Source organism: Mesoplodon mirus (assembly GCF_964341445.2).
Source record: "Mesoplodon mirus genome assembly, chromosome: 3".
In the NCBI taxonomy this organism is placed as follows: domain Eukaryota; kingdom Metazoa; phylum Chordata; class Mammalia; order Artiodactyla; family Ziphiidae; genus Mesoplodon; species Mesoplodon mirus.
Genome location: NC_138978.1, coordinates 168,265,894 through 168,290,421, shown reverse-complemented (window position 1 = coordinate 168,290,421; position 24,528 = coordinate 168,265,894). Strand labels below are relative to the sequence as shown.

Genomic DNA, 24,528 nt, shown 5'->3' with positions numbered 1-24,528 from the left:
CATATTAGACTGTAAAAAAGACCATCTCTTTCCAAATAATCAAGGAGATAAGTGTTAAGAAGCATTTTAAGCATTTATCATTATGAACTTTTTGCTCCTTTGCTTCTTCTGTTTTGCATCAACTCTAGGTTTGGGCCATAGCACAAATCAGAACTTAAATGATACAAAATGAACAAAAGAAAGTAAGGATAGCAATTATCATGTTTCACTTCCCTATGGCTTGGAAATCCCACCACAGTTTGAAGAGTAAAGAATTATATGGGTCATAAGTGGTCACTAAATGAAATATTTAATGTTCTTGTTATTATGATGATAGTCCTTAGCAATTTAATGGGATATTCTTCTAGATTGTTAATTAGAGTACAGCCATGTGAGCTAATTATAGAAGAGCTTACAACAACATACTGCTGAAAGCGTAAAATAGCATTCTAAAGTGATATTAGTGTGCTTTCAATTTTCTGATTATTCTAATTACTGAATTGGTGGTTAGAATAAATTTAGTATTTATGCCTTCCCTCCATCTTCATTGTTTATTAGTTAGATCAATTAATTAATCCAATTAGATCTCAAAATAGTTGGAAACACAGTAGGGAGCATGGCTTATGTATTCTCTTAAATATCTTGCAGATGGGAGTTTGTGCCTTTAATAGTGTTTATTTATTTATTTATTTATTTATTTTTTAGCACGATGGGTTCATCTTAAACTCATGTCTTTAATTTGAAAACTCTGTGTTTTCCTCTCTCTGGTCCTTTCCCCGGAACATCAACTCCTGTGTCTCCTTTCAAAACCCTCACTGGCCTTCAGAGTCATCTCAAAACCAGTTTACATGCACTGAATTTGTATTTACCCAAACCTATTATCTCCAAATTATAGATACTCTCATCCATCAAACTGCACTCCCAACCAGCCAAACACACAGTGATTTTTTCCGTTTTGAAGTTTTGTATGGGACATAAGTAAACCAGATTGCAGCCTTCCTGACGTCAGGTGTGGCTGTGTTAATTTATCTCTGCATCCTCTGAGCCTGGCACATTTAGGAACATGGTAGGTGCTCAGTATTGGCTGGAAAAATAAATTGAGATAATTGCATTAGACCTTCCTAAATGGGGTACCACAATGAGCTGTCTGACAAACTGCTCTTGACATCATTTTCTGGAATCATCTGTGCATCATCTTTAATAGTGTTTATTATCTCATAGGTGCTGCAGCATGTTCGTTTGCCTTTGCTTAGTCCCAAGTTTCTGGTGGGTACTGTAGGCTCTGATCCCCTCATCAAAAGTGATGAAGAATGCAGGTATGAATGACCTTGGATGGGAAAAATCAACAACCAAACATTCCTGTCCTCTCCTAATTTCCTTATTTGTATTGCTTCCTAAATATTGTATTTTTTAGTGCTGAAATCAAGGCAGTATTTAACTGGTTTTTCTTCTGGGCTAGGGTCAAAAGGAGATGGAAAAAGAGATGACAACTTACAGCATTCCATTCTATTAGTTTTTTTTATGTGTGGTATTTATTGGTGTAGAAGTGGCAATAAAGAGGTAGATTTCTAAGATTTAATGCAAGCTTGAGTTTGAAGAGGCAGTTCTCTGCTAATACATCTTTTCTTGAGATAAATAATGCTCTTGACTCCATCAAAAAAGTGTATGAGGAGGGCTTCTCTGGTGGTGCAGTGGTTGAGAGCCCGCCTGCCGATGCAGGGGACATGGGTTCGTGCCCCGGTCCGGGAAGATCCCATATGCCACGGAGCAGCTGGGCCCGTGAGCCATGGCTGCTGAGCCTGTGCATCCGGAGCCTGTGCTCCGCAGCGGGAGAGGCCACAACAGTGAGAGGCCCGTGTACCGCAAAAAAAAAAAAAAGTGTATGAGGAGCACTTTTTCATTCCATCACATATGCCTAGTTAGGTAATAGGATCAGCCTTGCTTTCTGAGATCGTGGACAGAGTTAAAGGTCTACTACACCCCTAAAGTAGCTATGGAAAGATTTCCACTAGAGCTTGATGAAGCTGTCTCATGATGTTTTTTTGACTGAAAGAAACTAAATGCTTTTACATGACAAACAAACAGAACACCTACTTTATTGGGCTATCTCTGTACTATATACAAAATTTAATAAACTACTTTTCCACTTGACACATTTTAAAGTTCAGTTTCAAATCCTAAACCATACGGTGTTTTGTTTTTTGTTTTTTGTTTTTGCGATACGCGGGCCTCCCACTGCTGTGGCCTCTCCCCTTGTGGAGCACAGGCTCCAGATGCGCAGGCTCGGGCCACGGCCCACGGGCCCAGCCACTCCGCAGCTCGTGGGATCCTCCCGTACCGGGGCACAAACCTGCGTCCCCCGCATCGGCAGGCGGACTCTCAACCACTGCGCCACCAGGGAAGCCCCGTACGGTGTTTTTAACTATTGTTTCCCAGCATGTTCCATATATAACAATGAAAGAGTGAGTCAGAACTCTCTTTAAACTATACCAACCTTTGGATCTCCCTTCATGACTAAAGAAACTTGTTCTAGAATCAGGAATCTCTAGAACAGAGGTAGGACATATAGATTCATTTGCATTTCTTCTATAATCTGAAGTGTGTTCCTTTAACAGGAGATGTTAGAGGGGGTTTTAGGTGTTTACCTTTTAAACTTAAAGACAAGTGGCAATTAATTCCCCCAAAATATTTATAACAGCAGAAGGAAAACCACATGAACTATGGCTGCTGAAATCTGAAGAAACAATACAAAGGTGCCCCTCTCCCATAAAATATAAATTGGATTGTACTGATTCCAGTGCAGAAATTAAAGATACTTATAAAGTCACTTTTAAAAGAAGCCTGTTCCTGATATCCTGACCTTATTATTTACTAGCTGTGTGACCTTATTCAAGTTACTTAAACCTCTTTCTGGTACAGTTCCTTTATCTATAAAATAGGGATAATAACAGTACCTATTCCACAGGGCTGTGGTGGAGGTTAAATGAGTTAATATGTATTAAGCCCTTATTATTGTTGTTACTATTAATTTTATGTTGGCCACTAAGTATTAGCTCTATAGTACTCTTTCTAGGAACCCTTGAACAACTTAATTAAAAACCAGTAATTAGGAGATCACAGTCTTTGTTTTTAGCTAAGGAAGCTAGAAAAAGTTCTTGGCCATCAGCTTGGGATTTTGGGGGGGGGGGTTGTTTGTTTTTGTTTTTAACATAAATAAACTCAGATGAGGCCTTAGCAAAGCCATATACTGGAAGTACATTACTGGGTCATGCCTGGGACTGGTCCAGCAGGAATAAATTACTCGATGTAATATAAAGTAAAAAGAGAAATGAAAATATAGTGTAATTTAGGAAACACTTTCAGAGTTGAGAAAGAACAGTGACAGATTGAATTTGCACTAGTCACACACTGAATCGTTCAAAGGACTCAAGTGAAATAAGTACATAAATAGTATGAGTTAGGATATTGTATTTAACAAGTGTAATTACTAGGTTCTCATAAAGTACCTTAATAGAAAAAAAAAACAAAACTGTTCATCCTCAGTAGACTTGTTGAGAATAAACTATTCATACAGTACCAGATAGAAAATTAATATTAAATGACAATAGAGTGTTTCTTTTTAGCAATCCAATTTTTGACCTAGTTTTATTACTTTAATCTAGCAAATATCTAGTGTCATGGCTAATGTGCTACTTTGCCAGTATCCTGCAAAATCTAGTAAACTTCATTAGAAAGCAGTAACTATGCAGGCTGATAATTAAGTTGTAATTTTTAGCTTCCCATAAGTTATTGTTAGCCTCAAGCATGTTGAGTTTTAGGCTAAATTTGTGGTAAGATATGAAGTCATGATGGAAATACCAATCAATTCATAGCTCACAGTGTGACTGGCATCATTGCTCTTTTTAATGTTGGCTGGCATTCATGATTTGGTTTGATTTATGCTTGCTCCCCTTTGCCATCTTACATATTCCTTAACCATATTGGGATTTGACTAACAATATTATTTAGACATTTGGAATAACGGCAGAATTTTTCCACAGAGACTTGGTAGATGAGGCGAAAAACTATCTTCTATTGCCTCAAGAACGACCACTAATGCAAGGACCAAGGACAAGACCACGGAAACCTATTCGATGTGGAGAAGTACTCTTTGCAGGTTTGGATCTTAATATACTGTGACTAAACCGAATATTTTCCTACTTGAGAGACTGTCATTTGAGTAGTCCTTTGGTCGGTTGTGATATCTGTAAGAAATGCATAATAATTTATGATGTGGACTTCCCTGGCGGTCCAGTGGTCAAGACTCCATGCTTCCACTGCCAGGGGCACAGGTTCAGTCCCTCGTTGGGGAATTAAGAACCAGCATGCTGTGCAGCACATGGCCAAAAAAATAAAATATTTTTTTTAAATTGTAAAAAAAAAAATGTTCACACCTTTTAAAAACAAACAAAAAATAACATGATGTATCTTGACTCTTAACTCATGATCCAACACTGGTGCTCTCCAAAAGAGTGCTGCATTTTTATATAAATCTAAAAATGTCATGCAGTGGATGTTTTGTTATAATAAATCATATGCATGAATTTATATTCCAGTGTGCCAGTCACCTCATAATTACATGGAACTGTCAAGAAACATTATCTTACATTAAACAGTTACACTCTTTCCTAGCTCTCCTGAGCTAGATTGAGCCCAAGACATCCTGCTGTATCATTCTGCTCCCACTGTCTGCCCCTAATATCTGAGAACTTTCAATCACTTCTGTGCACATAAATTCACCTCTCTTAGTCACTTGAATAACAACTTTCTCACTGTTTGGTAAAACTACTCACTAGTTCTGTCTTAGTCCGTTCAGACCACTATAACAGAAAACCATATACTGGGTGGCTTATAAACAACAGAAATTTATTTCTTATAGTTCTGGAGGCTGGCAAGTACAAGATCAAGGTGCCAGCAGATTTTGGTGTCTGGTGAGGGCCCACTTTGTCCTTCTTTGTAGACTCCATCTTTTCATCTTTTGCTATGTCCTCATGTGGAGGAAGGGGCATGGGATCTCTCTGAAGTCTCTTTTATAAGAGTACTAATTCCATTCATGAGGGCAGAGCACCTCCCTAAGGCCTCACCTCCTGATACCATCACATTGAGGAATAGGTTTCAATATATGAATTTCAGAGGGACACATTCAGTCTATAGCAAGTTCTTTCTCTTCAAAATTTTTTTCAAATCTTGATTCATGGAACTAGCTGGAACCTATTGTATTCTTTGTATTTATGCTCCCACATTTCAGTAATTCCATGGCTATTAAATGTAGGCTTCCTCGGATTCTCTTTGATATGTTAAGTGTTCTATTCCTTTTCATCAGGGAATTCTATGTAATCACTGGGGCACAGTATCCTTTCCCTTCAGCCTAACCACTTGTCTATATTTTCCCCTTCAGTTTTATCTTCTCTTGGCATGTGGGAATGTATTTTCCCTTACATTTTTAGAAGAAAAATTTGATAATTTATGTTTGAGATCTCCTTTTTAAATTTTTTCATCTAAATTTCTTCACATAGAGGACTGTAGCATTTCTTCAACAAGAAAATTGATGCCACATTTTCTTTTTCTGTCTAATCCTCATCGGGCTTTTTCCTTCTCTTTTGAAAGATTCCTTCATTCCTGTTTTAGATTTCAAACTTGATTATTAATTCATCATGTACTGAATTCTCCCATACTCCCAGTATCCTATGTCTCTGTTTATTGTTATTAATAGATTTATTTCTATTATCATTCTTACTTATTCCTATGACTTTCATTCCTATATATGCATGCACAGGTACATATTCACATACTCATGTGGGTTTACTTGCTTGCATGCTCACACCTATGTACATCTGCCTCCTCACTCCCACATACCATCTATAGTTGCCATAAATCGGTGAATAAATTCATTGCCAGATCTGGTTAAGCTCCCAGGGAGGTCTTTATAACATTTGTTTCGCTTTGTTGGTTAAACTAGATAAATTATATTGTTAAAGGTCTTTTATTTATAAAAGTAGTTTATGTGCCAGCTCCCTATACATACAAGAATGCTATAAATTACATCAGAGTTTCTGTTTCCCCAATTATGCAAGTCAGTTATGTATTTTTTTTTAATTAGAAGGATGCAAGATCTAATTATTTGGTACCTAAGGTTTATTTTCATGATGTCATGTTGGTTTCAGGAATTCTAGTACTAGTAGGGCCATCTTTGTGGAGGTATATCCATTGTTATCAAGATCTATTAACTATTTTATCTGGCTGTATGGTACCTGGAGAAGGGAGGACAGTATACTACTGTTTCATCAGCCTCAGAGTATTCTGGCAGTGAATTAAGAACTAGATTAAGGAAGAGGGGAAGATAATGTGAACTCAGGAGAAAATGGAACAGAAGAGAACCTTCCTATGATCAAAAGCTAGAAACTAAGCCAAATAGGTTTGTGGAAAGTACAATACATTTCAGGTCCAGGGTTCTTTATGGATTCAGTGGGGGTTACCAATCCAGTGAAACTAGACAAGGTACGCCTTTGGGGATGCTGAGAGACAATAATGTAGCTCCATTAAATAGAAATTTAAACTTGACTTGAATTACTCAACAGCTGCCATCTTTATCCTGCTGGTTCCCACCATATTCCAATATAACATGATTATAAATTGTCAGGTGCCATGTTTTCAATGTGTAACCATCTTCACTAAACTCTCATTTGCCTCTGTTGATTAAATCATGGTATTAATGAAATCACACTTTGCCTTCCTTAGAAGCCAGTTAAATTGGATCAATTTCATGATCTCAAACTTTTTTTTTTTTTTTTTTTTTTTTTGCGGTATGTGGGCCTCTCACTGTTGTGGCCTCTCCCGTTGCAGAGCACAGGCTCCGGATGTGCAGGCTCAGCGGCCATGGCTCACGGGCCCAGCTGCTCCGCGGCATGTGGGATCTTCCCGGACCGGGGCACGAACCCGTGTCCCCTGCATTAGCAGGCGGACTCTCAACCACTGTGCCACCAGGGAAGCCCCATGATCGCAAACTCTTGCTAGTAATCTCATAATTTCATACTGCTGATTGGGTATCTGATTCCTCTACTATATTTTTAACTACTTCAGAGCAAGGACCATTTCTGATTTATTTTTGTAGTTTCCATATTGTATAGCAATCTTGTCAGAGTAGGCATCAATAAAGATTAATTGCATGCTGTTGATCCTGAGGAACACTAGTGAGAAATTAGCATTGACCCATCATGATTAATGGAAAAGGAAAATTGGAAAACAAAAATGGATTGCTAATGTCACTTTGTGCATGAAAGATAACCTATTTTTTATTTTTTTTAATATTTAATTTATTTATTTATTATTTTTGGCTGCGTCGGGTCTTAGTTGCAGCATGCAGGATCTTCGTTGCAGTATGGGGGATCTTTCATTGCGGCACGGGCTCTTTGTTGCAGCGCACAGCCTTCTCTCTAGTTGGGGGGGGTGCAGGTTTTCTCTCTAGTTGTGGCGTGGGCTCCAGAGCACATGGGCTCTGTAGTTGTGGTGCACAGGCTCCAGAGCATATGGGCTCTGTAGTTTGCAGCACACGGGCTCTCTGGTTGAGGCACATGGGCTCAGTAGTTGTGGCGTGGGCTTAGTTGCCCCGCAGCATGTGGGATCTTAGTTCCCCGACCAGGGATTGAACCCGTGTCCCCTTCACTGGAAGGTGGATTCTTTACCACTGGACCACCAGGGAAGTCCCACAATAACCTATTTGTAAATAACAATTTAAAAATTTTTTCTGATTATAGCAGTGAATACACATGAAATATAGAAATATTTGTTAACATAGAAAAACATAAAGAAGAAAAGTTAGGGCCTCCCTGGTGGCGCAGTGGTTGAGAGTCCGCCTGCCGATGCAGGGGATACGGGTTCGTGCCCCGGTCTGGGAGGATCCCATGTGCCGCGGAGCGGCTGGGCCCGTGAGCCATGGCCGCTGGGCCTGCGCGTCCGGAGCCTGTGCTCCGCAACGGGAGAGGCCACAGCAGTGAGAGGCCCGCATACCGCAAAAAAAAAAAAAAAAAAAAAAAAAAGAAGAAAAGTTAAATCATCTGTCACCTCTTTTACACTATTAAAGTTTCCTTTTTCATTTGTAGAGAAAAACCATTAGGTCTTTTTCTTTACAACTGTATTGGTTTTCCCTGCTTTCTCAGTCTTTTTATGCTATCCAGATCTGACCTCTATTCTTGAGTGATACTGTTCCACTGACATTATTTTAGATCTTGACCCACCTGTCTCTACTTAAAACTTAATCCTTAATTTGCTTTGGTTTTTATTGCAATTTTTTCATTATCTTTGGAATGCCAAATTACCAGTTCTCACTTAACTTTGGAAAATTGAGTCTTCATTTCTTCATTCTGGAAGCCTAAGATCAAATCTATAATCTCAGTAGTTTTATTACTTAGCATTTTACTCCTACTGATGTCTTCTGGCTTGTCCTCTTGTTTTCCATTAGGTTTCTTGATGCTTCTCAATTCTGTGCTTCTGTTTTGTTGGGGTTTTTTTTTTTTTAGTATTCAGTTCACTGATCCTTATTCCAGACACTTTGTGAAAGTTGCCTACTTTAAGGTAATACTTTTTGATCAAATCTGTCTGTGAAGTAATTCTTTTCACAGTCAACATCTCACGCATATAAAACTATATGTCACCTTTTCAGCAATATTTTGTCTTAAGTACATCACTTAACACAAATTGAGAGTTCTCACAGCAGAAACTACGCACACACTTTATCTTGCTAAGTACAGTGTATTGGTTTATAATAATAACTTAACTAGTTCTGTCCCCGTTATGCCATCACCTGCTGCCTTGGAAATCATAATGCACATAAAATTGCCATGAGGCAGTGGAATTGAACAACTTTTTCCTTTGCTTGTTTCCCCAGGTCACAAAAAAGGTTTAAATTTCATTTCCTAACGGCCTATTTTTTTTCTTTAGTATCAAAGAACACAGATTATGAAGTGATATTAACTTGATTTGGAGCCGTGTAATCCAATAAAAAGCTGGTTTTAATAGCTTTCATTATAAATTGTGCCTGAGGTTTAATGATTAGGCTGTTTGATATGTCTCAAGTGCTTATAACCCTCACATTTGCAGCCAAATTTTATGTTGGAAGTTAAGGTGTTTTCTCTGATATTGAAACTCCAGGCATATATCCCAGAACAGAATTCAAATTTAAGCAAATTAATATAGACAAAACTTACTGTGATTTAGTATTAGTTGAATATCCTAATTTAAATGAAATCATAATAAAATAAAATGTATACAGCATATTGAGATTTGAAATAAGGATTGAGTTTTCAAATCCACCAGAAGAAGGTTAAAAACATTCCCATTTTATTCTGGCTCAGGAAGTTATTGAGACCTCCAAGAAACCATTAGTTTTCAAATGTTTTGAGGTTAAGTTATCCTTAGACTTCACTTTTTAAGCTCCAGAATCTAGCTCTTGTTTTAGATTGAAATAGAGATGATTTTAAAGAATAACAAATTAAATTTATCTGCTATAATTACACTTTTTTTCAGGGAACACTCAGAGAAGCATTATTGAACTCAGTTTGGCCCTGTTATTTTGAGTATTACTTACTTATGAAAAATGTAATTTCTTCAAACTGTTTTCTGATCCTGAATGTCATGTTGGATATTGTAGAATTCAGTACAGACTGCAGATTAAACAGAAGGCAAAACATTTTATAAGTCATAAGAATTTTTGTATTATTTTTAGTCACAAGATGAGGTCATGAGTAGATGAGCCAAAATCCCTCTCCCCTAATAGAATAAAAGACTTTTTTTTTTTTTTTTTTTGCGGTACGCGTGTCTCTCACTGTTGTGGCCTCTCTCGTTGCGGAGCACAGGCTCCGGACACGCAGGCTCAGTGGCCATGGCTCACAGGCCTAGCCGCTCCGCAGCATGTGGGATCTTCCCGGACAAAAGACTTTTTTTTTTAAACAGGCTTCTGAATAATGGTTCTTTTGGTTTTTGATAATACCTTACATTTATGTAGAGGCAACAGTCAAGCCCTAGTTTTCTAACTAAATTCAATGTTCTAGCCATTAAATGCCACATTACTTCCCAATGCAATTTGAATTGGTGTCCTTGCCCTCCTCTGTAAAATGGACCTAATACTAACTTATTTAGAAAATTCCCAGTGGAATTTAGAAAATCCCAGTGGAATAAGTAAAAATCATAACTTATGTTTTAACCTGCTTCTAGAGGCTTTTGGTAAGTCCAAGCATTAGGACTTAACCAAATAAAAGTTAGCAGTGAGTGATACATTCTATGCTTTAGGACAGGTATTCTCCTGACCATTTCTGTTACTTCCCCAGTTGGTGGTTGGTGCAGTGGAGATGCCATTTCCAGTGTTGAACGATATGATCCACAGACCAATGAATGGCGAATGGTAGCTTCAATGAGCAAAAGGCGATGTGGAGTTGGGGTCAGTGTTCTTGATGACCTGTTATATGCAGTAGGAGGCCATGATGGGTCCTCTTATCTCAATAGTGTTGAAAGGTAAGTAGGGTCAATTTGAAATTTTTTTCTCTCCTATTCATATTATTTTGTTTGAGATGTTAATTAGAAACAGATGTAACATGTTGCTTTAGTTTTGTGTCTGTGGCACTAGCTCACAGCCTAGACCACTTACTGTGACATATAAGTCCTTTACGATCTGACCTCCACCTGTTTTTCCATTCTGTCTCCCCTGGCACACCACTGTTCCCTAAACACGCTAGTGCAGACCCACCAAATTGTTTGCAGTTCCTTAGACATACTGTCCTCTTTCGTCCCTCTTTGCCTACATATATGCATGCTGTTTGTTCTTCCCTGGAATATCTTTTCAAGATTCAAATGTTACTTCTCATATAAAGCCTTCTCTGGTACCATACAGACAAGTTAGTTACTCAGTCCTCTGATCTTTCACAAGTATTTTGAACATACTTGTACATATCACATTGGCTGTAATTGTTTATTGAAATGTCTTTTCCCACATCTGTGACAATGCCTGGCACATTGGAAACCTACAATAATTTATTTTTTAATAACTTCTAGCTTCTTGTTCTCATACAACCCTTTTTCATTCAGCTGTGTTCTTGATACTTACCAAACATATCTATGAAACCCTGCAGCATATCAAGATCTAGAGATACAGATTGTATAGTTGAAAAGAAAAAAAACAACAACAGAGCGATCAGCTCCATAGAAGTTTTAAAAAGAAAGCACACTTAAAAACAAATTGAGTTAACTAAATAAGGGTGAAAATGATTACATATTTACAACTTAATAACAGTGAAGCCCATAAATATCAAAATGTGTGGTCTGCAACTAAAGTAATATTCAGAGGCAAATTTATATACATTATAACTTATGTGCATTCATTTGAAAATAAGAAAGATGGGAAAATAAATCACGCTTTTAAATAAAAAAGTTATAAAAAGAGCAACAAAACCCAAGAAAATAGAAGGAAGAAATTAACTGGAAAGAAAAATTAATGAAATTAAAAACAAATATATAGCTACAAAAAGAGCAATTTGATAGTATTTTTTTTTAATTAAAAATGAAGAGGAAGACCTTCAAGATGGTGGAGGAGTAAGACGTGGAGATCACCTCGCTCCCCACAAATACATCAAAGATATATCTACAAGTGGAACAACTCCTACAGAACATCTACTGAATGCTGGCAGAAGACCTCAGACTTCCCAAAAGGGAAGAAAATCCCCACTGGGTAGGGCAAAAGAAAAGAAGAAAAACACAGACAAAAGAATAGGGATGGGACCTGCACCTCTGGGAGGGAGCTGTGAAGGAGGAAAAGTTTCCACACACTAGGAAGCCCCTTCACTGGCGGAGACGGGGTTGGGGGGAGCTTCAGAGCCATGGAGGAGAGCACAGCAACAGGGGTGCAGAGGGCAAAGCAGATAGATTCCTGCACAGAGGATCAGTGCTGACCAGTACTCACCAGCCTGAGAGGCTTGTCTGCTCACCCACTGGGGAGGGTGGGGGCTGGGAGCTGAGGCTCAGGCTTCAAAGATCAGATCCCAGGGAGAGGACTGGGGTTGGCTGCATGAACACAGCCTGAAGGGGGCTAGTGTGCCACAGCTAGCCAGGAGAGCGTATGGGAAAAAGCCTGGACCTGCCAAAGAGGCAAGAGACCATTGTTTGGGGTGCACAAAGAGAGGTGATTCCTTCCCTCTGTGCCCACAGAAGGCAGAGCACTGCCTAAGCGAGCTCCAGAGATAGACGCAAGCTACGGCTATCAGCTTGGACCCCAGAGATGGGCATGAAATGCTAAGGTTGCCGCCACCATCCACTAAAAATCCTGTGTGCAAGCACAGGACACTATCCACCACCCCCCATGGGAGCCTTTGCAGCCTGCCACTGTCAGGGTCCCATGATCCAGGGACAACTTCCCCAGGAGAACACATGGCATGCCTCAGGCTGTTGCAATGTCACACTGGCCTTGGCGGCCACAGGCTCGCCCCGCATTCCCATTATGACTACCGTACCCCGCCCTCCACCCAGCCTGAGTGAGCCAGAGCCCCCTAATCAGGTGCTGCTTTAACCCCCTCCTGTCTGGATGGGGAAAAGGTGCCTCAGGTCTTGGCAGGGAACAGATTCCTGAGGGTGACCTACACACAGAGGTGGGACCAAAACCAAAGCTGAACCCCAGGAGCTGTGCAAACAAAGAAGAGGAAGAGAAATTTCTCCATGCAGCCTCAGGAGCAGTGGATTAAATCCCGACAATCAACTTGATGTACCCTGCATCTGGGGAATACCTGAATAGACAACAAATCGTCTCAAAATTGAGGTGGTGGACTTTAGGAGCAACTGTAGACTTAGGGTTTGCTGTCTGCAGCTGATTTGTTTTTGATATTTATGTTTATCTTAGTTTAGTTTTTCACACTTGTTATCATTGGTGGATTTGTTTATTGGTTTGGTTGCTCTCATTTTTTAAATTATTATTTTGTTAATAATTTTTTATGTACTTTATTTTATTTTACTTTATTTTTTTATTTCTTTTTTCCTCCCTTTTCTTCTGAGCCGTGTGGCTGACAGGGTGTTGGTGCTCCGGCCTGGTGTCAGGCCTGAGCCTCTGAGGTGGGAGAGCCAAGTTCAAGACACTGGACCACCAGAGACCTCCCAGCCCCACGTAATATCAATCAACGCTAAGACCCAGCTCCACTAAAGTTAAACAAAATGAAAAGACAGAGAACTATGTAGCTGATGAAGCAGCAAGGTAAAAACCCACCAGACCAAACAAATGAAGAGGAAATAGGAAGTCTACCTGAAAAAGAATTCATAGTAATGATAGTAAAGATGATCCAAAATCTTAGAAATGGAATGGAGAAAATACAAGAAACGTTTAACAAGGACCTAGAAGAACTAAAGAACAAACAAACAATGATGAGCAACACAATAAATTAAATTTAAAATTCTCCAGAAGGAATCAAGAGTAGAATAACTGAGGCAGAAGAATGGATAAGTGACCTGGAAAACAAAATACTGGAAATAACTACTCAGAGCAGAATAAAGAAAAAAGAATGAAAAGAATTGAGGACAGTCTCAGAGACCTCTGGGACAACATTAAACGCACCAACATTCGAATTATAGGGGTCCCAGAAAAAGGAGAGAAAAAGAAAGGGTCTGAGAAAATATTTGAAGAGATTATAGTTGAAAACTTTCCTAACATGGGAAAGGAAAGTCAATCAAGTCCAGGAAGCACGGCGAGTCCCATACAGGATAAATTCAAGGAGAAACACACCAAGACACATATTAATCAAACTATCGAAAATTAAATTCAAAAAAAAATATTAAAAGCAGCAAGGGAAAAGCAACAAATAACATTCGAGGAAATCCCCCATAAGGTTAACAACTGATCTTTCAGCAGAAATTCTGCAAGCCAGAAGGGAGTGGCAGGGCATATTTAAAGTGATGAAAGGGAAAATCCTACAACCAAGATTACTCTACCCAGCAAGGATGTCTTTCAGATTCAAGAGAGAAATTAAAACCTTTACAGACAAGCAAAAACTGAGAATTCAGCACCACCAAACCAGCTTTACAACAAATGTTAAAGGAACTTCTCTAGGCAGGAAACACAAGAGAAGGAATAGACCTACAAAAACAAACCCAAAACAATTAAGAAAATGGTAAGAGGAATATACATATCAATAACTACCTTAAATATAAATGGATTAAATGCTCCAACCAAAAGTCATAGACTGGCTGAATGGATACAAAAATAAGACCTGTATATATGCTGTCTACAAGAGACCCACTTCAGACCTAGGGACACATACAGACTGAAAGTGAGGGGATGGAAAAAGATATTCCATGGAAATGGAAATCGAAAGAAGCCTGGAGTAGCAATTCACATATCAGAAAAAAAAGACTTTAAAATAAAGACTATTACAAGAGACAAAGAAGGACACTACCATAATGATCAAGGGATCAATCCAAGAAGAAGATATGACAATTGTAAATATTTATGCACCCAAAATAGGAGCATCTCAATACATAAGGCAAATGCTAACAGTAACAAAAGGGGAAATCAACAGCAACACAATAATAGTAGGGGACTTTAATGTCCCACTTTCACCAATGGACAGATCATCCAAAATGAAAATAAATAATGAAACAAGCTTTAACTGACACACTAGACAAGATGGACATAATTTTTATTTATAGGACATTCCATCCAAAAACAACGGAATACACTTTATGTGCTCATGGAATATTCTCTAGGATAGATCATATCTTGGGGCACAAATCAAGCCTTGGTAAATTTAAGAAAATTGAAATCATATCAACTGTCTTTTCCGACCACAATGCTATGAGACTAGATATAAATTACAGGGAAAAAACTGTAAAAAATCCAAACACATGGAGGCTAAACAGTGTGCTACTAAATAACCAAGAGATCACTGAAGAAATCAGAGAGGAAATCAAAAAATACCTAGAAACAAATGACAATGAAAACATGGCAACCCAAAACCTATGGGATGCAGCAAAAGCAGTTCTAAGAGGGAAGTTTACAGCAATACAGTCCTACCTCAAGAAACAAGAAAAATCTCAAATAACCTAAAGCAACTGGAGAAAGAAGAACAAAAGAACCCCAAAGTTAGCAGAAGGAAAGAAATCATAAAGATCAGATCAGAAATAAAACAAAATTGATAAACCATTAGCCAAACTCATCAAGAAAAAAAGGGAGAAGACTCAAATCAACAGAATTAGAAATGAAAATGGAGAAGTAACAACTGACACTGCAGAAATACAAAGGATCATGAGAGATTACTACAAGCAACTATATGCCAATAAGTTGGACAACCTGAAAGAAATAGACAAATTCTTAGAAAAGCACAACCTTATGAGACTGAAACAGGAATAAATAGAAAATATAAACAGACCAATCACAAGCACTGAAATTGAAAGTGTGATTAAAAATCTTCCAACAAACAAAAGCCCAGGACCAGATGGCTTCACAGGTGAATTTTATCAAACATTTAGAAAAGAGCTAACATCTATCCTTCTCAAACTCTTTCAAAATATAGCAGAGGGAGGAACACTCCCAAACTCATTCTATGAGGCCACCATCAATCATCCTGATGCCAAAACCAGACAAAGATATCACAAAAAAAGAAAACTACAGGCCAATATCACTGATGAACATAGATGCAAAAATCCTCAACAAAATACCAGCAAACAGAATCCAACAGCACCTTAAAAGGATCATACACCATGATCAAGTGGGGTTTATCCCAGGGATGCAAGGATTCTTCAATATATGCAAATCAATCAATGTGATACACCATATTAAATTGAAGAATAAAAACCATGGGATAATCTCAATAGACGCAGAAAAAGCTTTTGACAAAATTCAACACCCATTTATGATAAAAACTCTCCAGAAAGGCATAGAGAGAACCTACCTCAACATAATCAAGGCCATATATGACAAACCCACAGCCAACATCATTCTCAATGGTGAAAAACTGAAACCATTTCCTCTAAGATCAGGAACAAGACAAGGTTGCCCACTCTCACCACTATTATTCAACATAGTTTTGGAAGTTTTAGCCACAGCAGTCAGAGAAGAAAAAGAAATAAAAGGAATCCAAATCAGAAAAGAAGAAATAAAACTGTCACTGTGTGCAGATAACATGATACTATACATAGAGAATCCTAAAGATGCTACCAGAAAACTACTAGAGCTAATCAATGAATTTGGTAAAGTAGCAGGATACAAAATTAATGCACAGAAATATCTTGCATTCCTGTACACTAATGATGAAAAATCTGAAAGACAAATTATGGAAACACTTCCCATTTACCACTGCAACAAAAAGAATAAAATACCTAGGAATAAACCTATCTAAGGAGACAAAAGACCTGTATGCAGAAAACTATAAGACACTGGTGAAAGAAATGAAAGATGATACAAAGAGATGGAGAGATGTATCATGTTCTTGGATTGGAAGAATCAACATTTTGAAAATGACTGTACTACCCAAAGAAATCTACAGATTCAGTGCAATCCCTATCATACTACCAATGGCATTTTTCACAGAACTAGAACAAAAAATGTCACAATTTCTATTGAAACACAAAAGGCCTGAATAGCCAAAGCAATCTTGAGAAAGAAAAATGGAGCTGGAAGAATCAGACTCCCTGACTTCAGACTATACTACAAAGCTACAGTAATCAAGATAGTATGGTACTGGCACAAAATCAGAAATATCTATCCATGGAACTGGATAGAAAGCCCAGAGATAAACCCACGCACATATGGTCACCTTATCTTTGATAAAGGAGGCAGGAATATACAATGGAGAAAAGACACCTCTTCAATAAGTGGTGCTGGGAAAACTGGACAGCTACATGTAAAAGAATGAAATTAGACCCCTTCCTTACACCATACACAGAAGTAAACTCAAAATGGATTAAAGACCTAAATGTAAGGCCAGACACTATAAATCTCTTAGAGGAAAACAGGCAGAACACTCTATGACATAAATCACAGCAAGATCCTTTTTGACCCACCTCCTAGAGAAATGGAAATAAAAACAAAAATAAACAAATGGGACCTAAGGAAACCTAAAAGCTTTTGCACAACAAAGGAAATCATAAGCAAGACCAAAAGACAACCCTCAGAATGGGAGAAAATATTTGCAAACGAAGCAACTGACAAAGGATTAATCTCCAAAATATACAAGCAGCTCATGCAGCTCAGTATCAAAAGAACAACCCAACCCAAAAATGGGCAGAAGACCTAAATAGACATTTCTCCTAAGAAGATATACAGATTGCCAACAAACACATGAAAGGATGCTCAACATAGCTAATCATTAGAAAATACAAGTCAAAACTACAATGAGGTATCACCTCACACTGGTCAGAATGGCCATCATCAAAAAATCTGCAAGTAATAAATGCTGGAGAGGGTGTGGAGAAAAGGGAAGCTTCTTGCACTGTTGGTGGGAATGTAAATTGATAGTCACTATGGAGAACAGTATGGAGGTTCCTTAAAAAACTAAAAATAGAACTACCATATGACCTAGCAATCCCACTACTGGGCATATACCCTGAGAAAACCATAATTCAAAATGAGTCATGTACCGCAATGTTCGTTGCAGCTCTATTTACAATAGCCAGATCATGGAACCAACCTAAGTGTCCATCGACAGATGATTGAATAATGAAGATGTGGCACATATATACAATGGGTTATTACTCAGCCATAAAAAGAAACAAAATTGAGTTATTTATAGTGAGGTGGATGGACCTAGAGTCTGTCATACAGAGTGAAGTAAGTCAGAAAGAGAAAAACAAATACTGTATGCTAACACATATATATGGAATCTAAAAAAAAAAAAAAGGTTCTGATGAACCTAGGGGCGGGACAGGAATAAAGACGCAGGTATAGAGAATGCACTTTAGGACACGGGGAGGGGGAAGGGTAAGCTGGGACGAAGTGAGAGAGTGGCATGGACATATATACATTACCAAATGTAAAAGAGATCGCTAGTGGGAAGCAGCTGCATAGCACAGGGAGATCAGCTCCGTGCTTTGTGACCACCTAGAGGGGTTATATAGGGAGGGTGGAAGGGAGATGTAAGAGGGAGGGGATATGGGATATATGTGTACATATGTACACATAGCTGATTCACTTTGTTATAAAGCAGAAACTAACACACCATTGTAAAGCAACTATACTCCAATAAAGATGTTTAAAAAAAATGAATATACTCTATGCTCCATGATTCTGCTTCTCATCATCCATTGCACAGGGAGAAATATACAAGGGTGATCACTGTTTTTAATAACAAAATGTCATAGACAGTGTAAGGATACATCAATAGAAATATGATTTAAATAATATGTGGCACACACAATATAATTAAATAGTTCAAAAGAGAAATCTAGAGCTATATCTATTATGAATAGATCTCAGGAATATATTGAGTGAAAAAGCAACACGTAATATGTGGCATTACTTATGTACAGAAAACATGCTTGCATATAAAGAAATATATATATGTGGATAGATATATACCTATTTAAAAGAATTTTACCGAAAAATCTTGAAGGATGTATACCAAATCAAAATGGGAAAAGAACAGAAATTGGGTGGAACTCAAAGAGAACTTTAGCTTTATCTATAACATTCTGAAAAAAATTTTTAAAGAAAATATATTTATGTGTAACTTTTTAAGTAAAACTGAATTTCAAAAACTATATATAAATTAGACTATCACATATTTAGTTATTAGCCCATATTTGGGGAAAGAATATATATATCATATTATATATCATTGCATATATAGACATAGCCCTCTTTGTGTAATACAAACTGTGTTCTTGACGTGTCCTCTGCAGGTATGACCCCAAAACAAACCAATGGAGCAGTGATGTTGCTCCTACAAGCACCTGCAGGACAAGTGTTGGTGTGGCTGTGCTTGGAGGCTTTCTCTATGCTGTGGGTGGCCAGGATGGAGTGTCTTGCCTCAACATCGTTGAGAGGTGATTTTTTAAAGTCATTTTCAGTTTTTTTAAAGAAACAATTTAGGACACTAGGGATTCACTATTCAGTAGATTTCCCATGGGCTTTAAGGAAAAAGTTTTCAATTAACTTTAAAGTCTAGGAAGATGAAAGATATAACCCAATTTTTAAAATTATGTGTTACACTGACTGAGCCTAACATTGAAGTGTTGGAATCATATTTTATTTTATTTTATTTTATTTATTTATTTATTTTGCGGTACGCGGGCCTCTCACTGTTGTGGCCTCTCCCGTTGCGGAGCACAGGCTCCGGATGCGCAGGCTCAGCGGCCATGGCTCACGGGCCCAGCTGCTCCGTGGCACATGGGATCTTCCCGGACCGGGGCACGAACCCGTGTCCCCTGAATCGGCAGGCGGACTCTTAACCACTGCGCCACCAGGGAGGCCCGGAATCATATTTTAAATTTCATTTTATATATGATATCAAGAATACCACTTCTGAAATCTGTTCTGATTTTTTTCCCCCAGTAATTGGAATGACTTAGCTCAGACTTCCCCCAGAAAAAAATGATTAAAGCAATAATTCTTTGTGTAGCATACCTTATCAAAACTCCAAGGTATTTTGTATGTGGATTCTCATTAATTCTTTAAGTTTTTATTTGTTTGTTTATTTTGGTTGTGCTAGGTCTTTGTTGTGGTGTGCAGGATCTTTGTAGCAGGGCTTCTCTAGTTGCGGCGCGCAGGCTCTGTAGTTGAGGCATGCCGGCTCTCTAGTTGTGGTATGTGGGATCTTAGTTCCCCAACCAGGGATCAAACCCAGGCCCCCTGCATTGGGAGCATGGAGTCTTACCCACTGGACCACCAGGGAAGTCCCTGGCCCCTCTGATTAATTCTTGAAGTATACTTGGGGAAATCTTGGTGGGTTGCCATGATTTACTGTATACTTTTTTTTTTTGGTCTGCATTGGGTCTTCGTTGCTACACGTGGGCTTTTCTCTAGTTGCGGAGACTGGGAGCTACTCTTCCTTGCCGTGTGTAGGCTTCTCATTGCAGTGGCTGCTCTTGTTGCAGAGCACGGGCTCTAGGCGCACGGGCTTTGGTAGTTGTGGCTCGCAGGCTCTAGAGCGCAGGGTCAGTAGTGGTGCATGGGCTTAGCTGCTCCACGGCATGTGGGATCTTCCCAGACCAGGGCTCGAACCCGTGTCCCCTGCATTGGCAGGCGGATTCTTAACCACTACGCCACCAGGGAAGCCCCTATATTTTTACAAATTAGTTAATTTTGGTGAAATAGATTGTTTTTAATTTCTTGCCCTGTCATTTTTTTATCATTCTATCTTAGAGATTAGGTTTTGGAGTCTCATGCGCTATGATTACTGGCAACAACATACTATACTTCATTCTCACTTCTTAAAAAGAGATAAATTTTTGAAATAACATTTACTAGTTGGGTTACCATATTTAAGTAGAATTTAACTCTGTCTTCGAGGTAAAGTTGCAGGTAAGTCTTGAAAGCAGTGCCAGTTCCTTTTTATCTGTCTGTCAAGAAACTTATTTCTTCACTTTCAAACTTCTATGCAAGAGGATTCTGGGAAAATAATAGCACCAACAGCATAATTTTTTAATCTCTCCAAATTCACACATAAAAACAGAGCAATAAACAGAAAAGCTATAAAATTACAGGCAGGGACTTCCCTGGCGGCACAGTGGTTAGGAGTCTGCCTGCCAGTGCAGGGGACACGGGTTCAAGTCCAGGTTCTAAAACATGAATTCTGGGAGTGGGGGAGGGAGAAAGAGAATAGAGGAAAAACCTGCAGAAAAAAGGAGACTTTTTAAAAATATGAAAAAGTGGTCCAGTTGTTAAGACCCCACGCTTCCATGGCAGGGTGCATGTGTTAGATCCCTGGTCGGGGAACTGAGATCCTGCGTGCTGCGTGGCACAACCAAAAAATAAAAAAATAAAAAATAAGTAAATAAAAATTCAAAAAAAAATTTAATAAGAGTAAGTGTCTAGGGATGCACACGCAGCTGATAAAACTATAAAGAAACGCAAGGAAGTGATTACTGTAAAAGTCAGGATAATGGTTACCCTGCTTGGGGGAAGGTTTTGAGATTGGAAAGGGACACGTGGAAGGGCTTCCAGTGTGGAAGGCAAAGTTATTTTTCTTGGCCTGGATGGTGGTTATAAGTACACTTTCCTTATAATAACTTATTAAACTATACATACGTTCTTGTGTGGCTTTCTGTATCAATATTTAATTTTACAATAAAAGGGTTTAAAAAGTATGCAAAGGCTTTTGCTTCTAAGTAGAATGCAATAGGTAGTGACAGCCATCATTCCCACTGCAACAACTAGGAAAAAATGACAAAGTACAAATATCATATTTTTAAAATCATCAGAGACGTGTAGAAGTAACAAGGACTAGACGTGTAGAAGTAACAAGGACTAGATGAGCTAAGAGTCCACTGAAAAAAGAGCCCATCTTATGTGAGCTGAGATCATCAGCTATTTTCTTCCCAAAAACATTTGCCAAGTTTTCACATGGGTTGAATACTGGACTTGGTCTAGGCAGAGGGGTTCTCCTGGAGGAGTATAAATCAGTGGAACTTTTGACAATCATGTAGGCTGGCATGACAGATTGGATTCTGGAATATACTTTTGTTTTTCCCAGTGGGATGTTTGCTGAGTGCTGGGGTAGCACAGGAAAGTAGTGGACCAGGGTAAGTGAAATCTCTTGCAATCTTAACAGTGCTTAGAAGATGAAGTCCTACTATAGGGAGGGGCCTGCAACAAATACAAGACATCTCATCCTTGAGACATTTAAAAACAAAGGTGGACTGAGTCTAACTAAAGCTCAATTCCTTTTTTAAAAAATATTTTTATTGGAGTATAGTTGATTTACAATGTTGTGTTAGTTTCAGATGTACAGCAAAGTGAATCTTTATACATATACATCTATCCACTCTTTTTTAGATTCTTTTCCCATATAGGCCATTACAGAGTATTGAATAGAGTTCCCTGTGCTATACAGTAGGTCCTTATTAGTTACCTGTTTTATATATAGTAGTGTGTATATGTCAATCCCAATCTCCCAATTTATCCCTCCCCCCAACCTCCCCCTGGTAACCATAGGTTTATTTATTTTTTTCTTATTGGTGTAAAATTGCTTTACAATGTTGTGTTAGTTTCTGCTGTACAATGAAGTGAATCAGCTATGTGTATACCTATATCCCCTCCCTCTTTGATCTCCCTCCCACTCCCTCCCCGCATCCCACCCATCTAGGTGGTCACAGAGCACCCAGCTGAGCTCCCTGTGCTATACAGCAGGTTCCCACTAGCTATCTATTTTACACATGGTAATGTATTTATATGAAACCTAATCTCCCAATTTGTCCCACCCTCCCCTTCCCTTGCTGTGTCCACATGTCCGTTCTCTATGTCTACATCTCTATTCCTGCCCTACAAATAGGTTCATCTGTACCATTTTTCTAGATTCCACATATATGCATCTATATACGATACTTGTTTTTCTCTTTCTGACTTACTTCACTCTGTATGACAAACTCTAGGTCCACCCACATTTCTACAAATGACCCAATTTCATTCCTTTTTGTGGCTGAGTAATATTCCATTGTATATATGTACCACATCTTCATTACCCATTCATCTATCGTTGGACATTTAGATTGTTTCCGTATCCTGGCTATTGTAAACAGTGCTGCAGTGAAAACTGGGGTACATGTGTCCTTCTGAATTATGGTTTTCTCAGGGTATATGCCCAGTAGCAGGATTGCTGGGTCATATAGTAGTTCAATTTTTAGTTTTTTTAAGGAACCTCCATACTGTGTTATCCATAGTGGCTGTATCAATTTACATTCCCACCAACAGTGCAGAAGAGTTCCCTTTTCTCTACATACTCTCCAGCATTTATTGTGTGTAGATTTTTTGATGGTGGCCATTCTGATGCTGTGAGGTGATACCTCATTGTAGTTTTCATTTGCATTTCTCTAATAATTAGTGATGTTGAGCATCTTTTCATGTGCCTCTTGGCCATCTGTATGTCTTCTTTGGAGAAATGTCTATTTATGTCTTCTGCCCCTTTTTTGTGTGTGTGTGTGTGTGCGTGTGTGGTATGCAGGCCTCTCACCGTTGTGGCCTCTCCCGCCGCGGAGCACAGGCTCCGGACGCGCAGGCTCAGCAGCCATGGCTCACGGGCCTAGCCACTCCATGGCATGTGGGATCTTCCTGGACTGGAGCACGAACCCGTGTCCCCTGCATCGGCAGGCAGACTCTCAACCACTGCGCCACCAGGGAAGCCCCTTCTGCCCATGTTTTGATTGGGTTGTTTGTTTTTTTTAATAGTGAGCTGCATGAGCTGTTTATACATTTTGGAGATTAATCCTTTGACCATTGATTCGTTTGCAAGAATTTTCTCCCATTCAGAGGGTTGTCTTTTCGTCCCGTTTGTAGTTTCCTTTGCTTTGCAAAAGCTTTTAATTTTCATTAGGTCCCATTCGTTTATTTATTTATTTATTTATTTATTTTGCTGCGGTACGCGGGCCTCTCACTGTTGTGGCCCCTCCCATTGTGCAGCACAGGATCCGGACGCGCAGGCTCAGTGGCCATGGCTCATGGGCCCAGCCACTCCGCGGCATGTGGGATCCTCCCGGACCACGGCACGAACCCGTGTCCCCTGCATCGGCAGGCAGACTCTCAACCACTGCGCCACCAGGGAAGCCCCCATTTGTTTATTTTTGTTTTTATTTCCATTACTCTAGGAGGTGGATCAAAAAAGATCTTGCGGGCCTCCCTGGTGGCGCAGTGGTTGAGAGTCCGCCTGCCGATGCAGGGGATACGGGTTCGTGCCCCGGTCTGGGAGGATCCCATATGCCGCGGAGCGGCTGGGCCCGTGAGCCATGGCCGCTGAGCCTGCGCGTCCGGAGCCTGTGCTCCGCAACGGGAGAGGCCACAACAGTGAGAGGCCCGCGTACAGCAAAAAAAAAAAAAAAAAAAAAGATCTTGCTGTGATTTATGTCAAAGAGTGTTCTTCCTATGTTTTCCTCTAAGAGTTTTATAGTGTCCAGTCTTACATTTAGAACTGTAATCCATTTTGAGTTTATTTTTGTGTATGGTGTTAAGGAGTGTTCTAACTTCATTCTTTTACATGTAGCTGTCCAGTTTTCCCAGCACCACTTATTGAAGAGGCTGTCTTTTCTCCATTGTACGTTCTTGCCTCCTTTGTCATAAATTAGGTGACCATATGTGCATGGGTTTATCTCTGGGCTTTCTATCCCGAACCATTGATCTATATTTCTGTTTTTGTGCCAGTACTATACTGTCTTGATTACTGTAGATTTGTAGTATAGTTTGAAGTTGGGGAGCCTGATTCCTCCAGCTCCATTTTTCTTTATCAAGATTGCTTTGGCTATTCAGGATCTTTTGTGTTTCTGTACACATTATAAAATTTTTTGTTCTAGTTCTGTGAAGAATGCCATTGGTAGTTTGATAGGGATTGCACTGAATCTGGA

General features: G+C 39.1%; 1 protein-coding gene across 2 annotated transcripts in view; it reads left to right on the top strand.

The window, feature by feature from the left end:
* KLHL20 (kelch like family member 20) overlaps nt 1–24,528 on the top strand; it is a 78,533-nt gene that overhangs the window by 41,175 nt on the left and 12,830 nt on the right. For both annotated transcript variants that reach the window (XM_082614427.1, XM_082614426.1), the window contains 4 exons: nt 1,201–1,295; nt 4,020–4,135; nt 10,341–10,524; nt 18,880–19,023. In XM_082614427.1, coding sequence (XP_082470553.1) covers nt 1,201–1,295; nt 4,020–4,135; nt 10,341–10,524; nt 18,880–19,023 — 539 coding nt within the window. The remainder of the gene's footprint in view (nt 1–1,200; nt 1,296–4,019; nt 4,136–10,340; nt 10,525–18,879; nt 19,024–24,528) is intronic.